The 7,605-nt window shown below is 34.2% G+C and overlaps 1 protein-coding gene across 1 annotated transcript; it reads right to left on the bottom strand.

Annotated features, from left to right (window-relative positions):
- Positions 1 to 109: 109 nt before the first annotated feature.
- LOC114736992 (probable methyltransferase PMT8) lies at positions 110 to 4,400 on the bottom strand. The gene is made up of 7 exons (XM_028924872.1): positions 4,190 to 4,400; positions 2,750 to 3,225; positions 2,421 to 2,585; positions 2,135 to 2,317; positions 1,331 to 1,925; positions 486 to 598; positions 110 to 378 (listed from the first exon to the last, which is right to left on the bottom strand). Exons 2-7 carry the CDS (start codon positions 3,014 to 3,016, stop codon positions 136 to 138), a joined length of 1,566 nt encoding a protein of 521 aa, XP_028780705.1. The 5' UTR covers positions 3,017 to 3,225; positions 4,190 to 4,400; the 3' UTR covers positions 110 to 135.
- Between the last annotated feature and the right edge of the window lie 3,205 nt (positions 4,401 to 7,605).

The following is a 7,605-nucleotide window of genomic DNA, read 5'->3' as shown; positions in this document are numbered from 1 at the left end:
AATGATTAGTGAATGTAAGTTACCTTGCAATAAATCGGGTATTGACGTTAAAATCAGATGCTTCAAGGTTTTAAACAAAATATATGACTAAAAGGCATGCTACAGTGTTATGAAAATAAAAATAAACATACATAATCAGGCAAACTGATTTCCGTACCAGTCATGGATAGAGCCTATCAGGCCTCTGTCATATATAACTTTTAGTGTGTTCGGTCCATTTGGAGGCACAACATTCATCACCCAGACGTCCTTGCTTTTTAGAGCAGCTGCAAATGACCCCATGTTTGCCTTCATATCCATCACATTCCTTATTGTATTTGATGTGATTTTTGGGCTCAGGATATTCCAATACTTCTCAACTCTCCTTCGCCATAGTTCCTGTATTACATGGCAAAATTTAAACGTAGTGTTATTATCTTATCTAAGTCACTTAAGAGAATAACTTCCAATCCCTCACAAGTAAAAAGCATCCAACTCTAAATTACCGTGTCCTTTAGAAACATTTCACTTGTATAGCCAAAGTCGGCCAGTCTAGGAGGAGGACTAGTCAGTCTTTCAGGCCATGGAGCCAATCCACTGCCCTGGACTTTGTGATCATCTGGTAAAAACCAACAGAAGTTTCAGTAGATAAAGATTCCATGCCCACTTTCAAGTCAACAACCCAACGTAAGATCTCCTAAGAAATAATTGTTTTATATTGAATTAAAAGTATCTATGATGATTTTAGAAGCTTTATATCCAGGCCTGATGCACTTCATAATGACTCAGGTAAAGTCATCATTGACCACCCAAATCAGGTCATGAATGGAGGATATATAGTACAAGAAGATTATCTAATGAGCATTGTAATAGCAGAGTTAAAGCAGTGAAGATGCGCGGCATGTTTACTTTTACTAAACATATTCCTTCTTTTCCTTTAGGCTAAGATAAAAGAACTAAACTACTATGAAATATGTTATCCCATATTATAGTTTGTTTAGAATTCTAGGAATTGTATTTTAGATGCATTAGAAATTCTTCTGTAGATTGCATATAAATAGGCTCACAGTCTCGGCCAAAAGAAGAATAAGGTTGCAGTGACTTCAGGGGATGACACTTGATAATTATGATATACTAATTATTCGATAATTTTCTACTTCCTTTTTGTTCTTAATTCCTTTTCTACGTTTCTGCCACAGTGAAAAATAATAGCAAAACTATCACCAACAAAAAATAATGGCAAAATATTGAAGAAACAACTATTGATTGTTGCTTTTTAGTTACCAAGACATAAATAGTTGCCAAAAACTGAAAAAGACATCAGATAGCACACAAAAAAAAAGGTACTCACGGTCAGAGTAAGGTGTAATGCAAGCTTCCATATTCACATTCCACACTGCATCTGGGTCATCATCAGACTGGCAGAGTGGAGGGCGAGTACCAGGTTCTCTTTCCATATAGCAATCATTTGACAAAGGCTTCTGCCAGATGACAGTTTGGTTCCTTTTTGCAGCTATTCTCCAACACATGCGTCCCACAAGGTCACTCATTTCTTTCCATATCCTTAGATCCTCTTCATCCTGTGCATAGGCTTCGGGAGATGAGTATGCAAAATAACCTCCTGGCCTAAGCAACCGGTCAAGTTCAAGAAGTAGTATGCCATCTCTTTGAAGCCAATCAATCCTACATCGAGAACAATGAGCCAGTTCGAAAGATCTGCTAGGGTAAGGGAGTCTCTTAGTTCCCAAGACACCAAGATACGCGGGAATTCCTCTTTCTAAGGCAAATTGAATTTGATTTTGATGCACATCATTGGGCGCCAAGGACATTGCAATGATATTGGATGACAGAAGATATCCTCCAAAGCTTGCAACACCACAGCCAACATCAAGCACTGTCCGCAAATTTCCATCATTATTAAGTATGTTGTTTGAAAAGTTGAGCATCTGACAAATACAAACTCAATGTAAGATACTACTCTATGGAATGCATAAATGAACAGATTCAACACAGTCAAAGAGGCCACTAAAGATCATGCAGTCTGACATAAGGCATATGCCTGTTAACATAAACACAGATATATACTTGTATGAGGCATAAACACAGAGAAAAAGACATTGACAGATGTGGCCATTAAAGCCATATGCAACCTTACATTAGCAATAGCTGCAATGTACTTATCAGCTCCATAGTGAAAGTGTGTCCCTCCTCCAGGAAATACTATCTTTTCACCTTTTACAACCATCCAATTTTGGTCAGACTTCTCATGTGCAAGATGAGTATGAGGTATATTTGCTTTCCACACCTCATCTCTGCTTTGTGGCCACTTAATAGGGACCTGCAACATTACGAAAACAGCAATAAATATGACACTGACAAAAATAAAACAACTCTTGAAGAGGATATATAGAACACTGCTTCAACTCTGAAATAAGCTTTACCTTATATCCTGACGGGGGAGGAATCAAGCAGTTAAACCGCCTTTCTGAAGGAGGACAATGTCTCTCATAGTGTTCCATCACAGAGAGGTCCAACTTCAATCTCATTTGATAGATAAGGTTTCTGTCTAGGCAGGGAATCAACTCTGAATGACGATCATCACAAACCTTCAAAACCAGAAGCATTGGAATGAAAAACAAATCATGAATTCTTTTCTTTACTAGGTGCTATAATTCACTTTTTTTGTTAAAGATCAAATGTGAAAGATTATAATGAAAATAAGAATACTTTGGGGGAAAATATGGTTTCTAAACATGACACAGGAACTTACGGGGAAACTCTTTGGCACAACATCAACCTCCGAATCTCCCTGCCCAAAACTTGATGAAGAATCATCTTGCTTGGTGACGGCATCATCATCTCCACTTAAATATGATGACCCAAGTCGTTTCAATGATTTGCTTCCATATTCAAGAGCAGATGTTCCGGAACTTTTGGATCCATAATACACATATAGGAAGCCAAGAAAGATTGTCACAGCACAAATTGAAGCAACTAAATGCTTCTTTTGCGATCCATCAGATCTCCCCCTCGACATTTATTTTAAGTGTAATACAAATCCGAATTACACTTTTTGCCGTATATGCTGTATATGATGACAGCAAAGATCGTGTGTCACAATAGATTCAATGTCAAATTTACCATAAGAATTCCCCACAAAAACTGTCAACCTAAAATTTTTGTAACGAATATCATAGTTCAGATTCAGACGAGATCTTGCAGATATGACAAGCAGAATTAAACGACCTGCAAAAAAAAAAAAAAAAAGGATGGGAAAAGATGTCAGGATGAAAATTTCAGAAATTCATCACCACGTAAAAGGTCTCCATAAATAACAGATCTTAAAAGAAAAATGATTGCCATTTTGAGTGCAGACATTGCTATGCTTTTCTAGCATGGGAAACTCTATTAGTGAAACGTTGATAGCGTAATCAGTGACCAGGGCAAGCATCATTAGAGAATAGAGGGCTTTAAGGGGAACATAAGAAAGAGAGAAAGGCATCTTGTTCCAGTCTAACTAGAACTTCATCTTTTCTTCCATCGTAATTGGCCAAGAAAAGTGACCAAAAGGGAGTGTAATTAAAGCTATTGCAGTTACGAACAATATGTTACAACTCCACTCAAAAGGTTGCACTCCTGGTTTTCAGTCAGACTCCATGAATTTACACATTCCATTTCACATGAGGGAATATAATAAAAATAATTAAAGAACATAACGATGACAATAATGCTAACAAATCACAAAGCCATCCGCAACTGCGATTAAGACCAAACCAATGAAAATAACAGATGAAAAATCCATGAGAAAGTAAAGAAGCAAGAAGTTATAGCGAGATAAAAACCCATAACAACTCATCCGATTCTAAACAGCTCAATTGATATATATCCAGTAGTAATGAGCCTGATGTTAATTACAAGTCATACAAATTACATGGCGCTGTCAGATCTGGTGCAATGGAAATCATGATTTGCCTTAAGACGGAATAAAACTCAATGATAATTCACCAATTGAGAGATGAAAAAGGATGGGTCAGGCTATAATATAGGGTGCAATGAATATCAATTGTAACATTTCCAAAAAAACACTAAAACAATTTAATCCAACAAACCCGATATGCGAACTCATCCAGATCCGGCAACAAATGCATAAAACTAACATAGAAAGAGCAAGGCGAGAGCAATAAAAACATAGATTGAGAGGAAAGCATACTGGATTCAGATCGAAATCTAAGCGGATGTGATGACAGAAAAGAATCCAAAAGTTTATGAAAGCCGTGAGTGACAAAGAATGAGAAGGAATAAAGGCAGAGGAGGAAGATCAGATCTGAGAGACAGAGTGTGCTATAAAAATATACTATTTCGGGTAGTGACACACAGAAAGAGGGGACTAGGAACTAAAACTAGGTACTCCCGCTTGTGTGGCACACTGAGGCTCGTCGAGGTCGTTAATTTAAGGCGGTCTCTGTCTCTACGCGTTCATTGTCGTTTTATCAACAAAGGGCGAAGCAAATTGACCATAGATTAAGCTGGCATTACCATTGTGATTCCATTTCGATTAGTGGGATGCCACTCAACAATTGGGGCGATCTCCATTTCTAACAGTGATTATCTTCGCAATTTCATGGTACGGCTGTCGGCATTCTGAATTTTTTTTTTTAAAAAGGAAAACGGGAAAATTATACTTTAGCGCCAAAATGAGGCCAGGAATTAAAAAATGGTGCTTTCTTTTTGGTTCAATTCAATTTCCTCCGGTCTTTTTAAGATCTGTCGCTGATTTAGTTCAATTGTTTTAGTAGGTTTTTAATTTTTTTCAACTGACAATTGTTTAAGTAGTTAACTTAATTGCTTAAGGCTTTGCGCATAGATTAAAAAAATGACTTCCTCCTGTCTCATTCGTTGGTGATTTTCAATTCTTTATAGGAATTGAGAAAGATACTATGACTGATTAACTATATTTTAAATTTTTTATTTTATCTATATTACATATTTTTTAAAATTCTTTTTTGTTTTCTACATTAATAAGATTGAACATAAATAATAAAAAATTACGGTAGATTGTTAATGTACCGGATAAAATGAACTATTATCTTTTACTTCTAAAAAAGTTTTCATATTGTTAAATTATATAAGGCCACATACTGAAAATAATATCGATGTCTAAAACGCGTGGGGGGTCAATTTTCATGTTCCCATACAAATAGTTGGAATCTGCAACCTGAAGTTCCACTTTTTGGATATTTCGAAGACACTGCTCAGCACCGACACAAAAAATGCTTATAGCAATGTTACAAAATACTCCCTCAAATCTTTAGTAGAAGGATTTTCATAGTCTTTAATATAAAATATAATATGGTATATTTTTTTTATAAATGTACATCCTAACTGATTGTAAACTTTTTAACTAATCAGACAGCGTTCTTTAATTAATGAATTTCATTTAGGATTATTTTAACTCTCTAAAAAGTAAATTTCTTGATCTAATTAAGTAACATTATTCGTTATTAATATATAGGTATTTTTATAAAGATATCGGAAACCAATTTTATTATGTGAACAAGAAACATCTCGTATCATGGTTTATATCGGGGCCCGATCGTGTGGGTTTTACTTTAATTGATACTCCTTCAATCTCATGTACACGACACTTTTAATATATTTTACACAAGAAAAATTTTAAATTATATTAACTTTTTATTAAAATATAGTAACTTTTTAATTTTACCTCTATTTAATAAATATTTCTTTCAATAAAAATAACTATCTACACTATAATAAATGAAAACAATATGATACATTTATAGTAAAAATTTAATAAGTGACTTATAAATAAGACAAAAAAAATCTTCTTTCTCTGTTCTATATAGAACCAAAGGAGTATTTGCTTAAAAAATGTTTGGATTGTGCTTGTTTCTGTTTTCCTCTTCTCTTGCTCACTTTTCTAATACGATAAGATAAATAATTTTTTTTCTTGATCTCATTTGTACGGGAAGAGTATAAATGAGCCGAATCTCCGACCTAAATTTCATGAAAGCGGCAATCGGTGCCGGGAATATTATTTTTTTTCAGAAATGGCTAGAATACTGAAGACACGTCTGTTTATGGAATTTCACTCAAACTTCGATTATGTTCTAAGAGGTTTATCTTTCTATAATTACTATCTCACCTCATTAATATAAGAATTAGTTTGATATTTAATTTGATTCTAAATATAAGACTCAATTTCACTTTTTTTTTACTACTATTTATTCATTTTTTAAAAATAGTTTTTATATACTAGTTGCACATGTTAAATATTTAATTAAAAGTAGTTATAACTAATACACATAATTAGCAAGGATGAGTCATGAAAGACAACGCATATTTATTATAAATAAGTAATCTAAGAAACTTTTTTTTATCTATTTAAATAAATCAACTAGCTCTTATATTAATAACAGCATTTATATATTTAAGACAATTCTTTTTGCCTGGCTATGGAAATTCTATAATTTAGTCATCGCTCCAGCATGAGCGAATGAACTAAATAAATATTGTATGACTATTAATTATGGAAGGAAGGTTTGATTGAGTTTCAGTTTTTTGAAAAGGCTTTAATTCATTACTTGTTATACTGTCATTGATTTGTTTACATGGCTTCCCGATGAGACGTGCAAAAAATTTCCCGATGACCGAATTCATGGAAATTTTCGAAGGCGCTAAACCTTTGCTGGGCGACTCCGAGACACGAGAAAATTAGAATGCTTGCCGATCAGAGGAAAGACTATTTATTTATATTTTTTAAATTTTAATTCGGCATCTATATGTTTCTTATTAGTTAAATGTCTGACCTTGCTTGACAATAACAATAGAACAAAGTTATAGGAATTAACGATATTAATAGAAAAAAATTAAATAATTTAATTAACAGGTAAAAACTTATGGGTATTAAAATCAGAAACCGAGAAAAAATGTATATACTACAGAATTCTTTTTGCTTGATTATATAGAGGCCTTGGGTGTCATTTTTGGCTCTCCACATGATAAAGGATGCTATATTAGATCAAATGTGTGTTTGGAAGCACCCAAAAATGCTTCTTAGAGATACTTTCCAGTATAACGAGACAAACTACTCCATATATTTACCTTGTATACTGTAAAAATACTTTTAAAACTATGATTTGATTTCAATCCAAACACCTCTCAAATCTTATTACTAAAGACAACAGAAAACTTACAAGTGATTGGCAGGTTACATATGATCATGTCTTCAGAAATGCTATTTCTTAAATGGTACAGTTAGTTTGTGCGATTAGCTCGTCAATATTCGAACCTCCTCTCAATCAGCTGTAGAAATCTTGTGAAGAATCACGATGGCTTTGGTTTGTACATAATGGACACGGTGGCTTTAATTTTTTCTTTTATTTTTTTTTGGCCTCTATATTCCCTCCTTTTATTAGTGCCCAGAGTCCTCCTCCAACCTGGAACCTAAATCCACGAAGAAGCTCTCTCAATCCACAAATCGAGCGACTCATCAATTGACTTCTGCGATTCTACGATGTTGTTGCAACCTGCGAGTTATAGTTTTGAGCCCGTACTGCTCGTTTCAAGAAAATAGAGTACCTTCCTCTAAGGAGTTTGACTTTGTTT

This window comes from Neltuma alba, unplaced genomic scaffold, assembly GCF_004799145.2.
Source record: "Neltuma alba isolate B1F8T4 unplaced genomic scaffold, ASM479914v2 tig00013395_pilon, whole genome shotgun sequence".
In the NCBI taxonomy this organism is placed as follows: domain Eukaryota; kingdom Viridiplantae; phylum Streptophyta; class Magnoliopsida; order Fabales; family Fabaceae; genus Neltuma; species Neltuma alba.
The sequence above is the reverse complement of the archived record's forward strand: the minus strand, read 5'-3'. Positions and strand labels throughout refer to the sequence as shown.

Bases quoted from the DNA above. Each gene is read 5' to 3' on its own strand.
- LOC114736992 (XM_028924872.1), bottom strand. From the start codon at position 3,016: ATGTCGAGGGGGAGATCTGATGGATCGCAAAAGAAGCATTTAGTTGCT. The intron at 599-1,330 runs GTGAGTACCTTT...GGTTTTTACCAG, and splicing joins CATTACACCTTACTCTGACC to ATGATCACAAAGTCCAGGGC. The intron at 379-485 runs GTAATTTAGAGT...CATGTAATACAG, and splicing joins AAATGTTTCTAAAGGACACG to GAACTATGGCGAAGGAGAGT.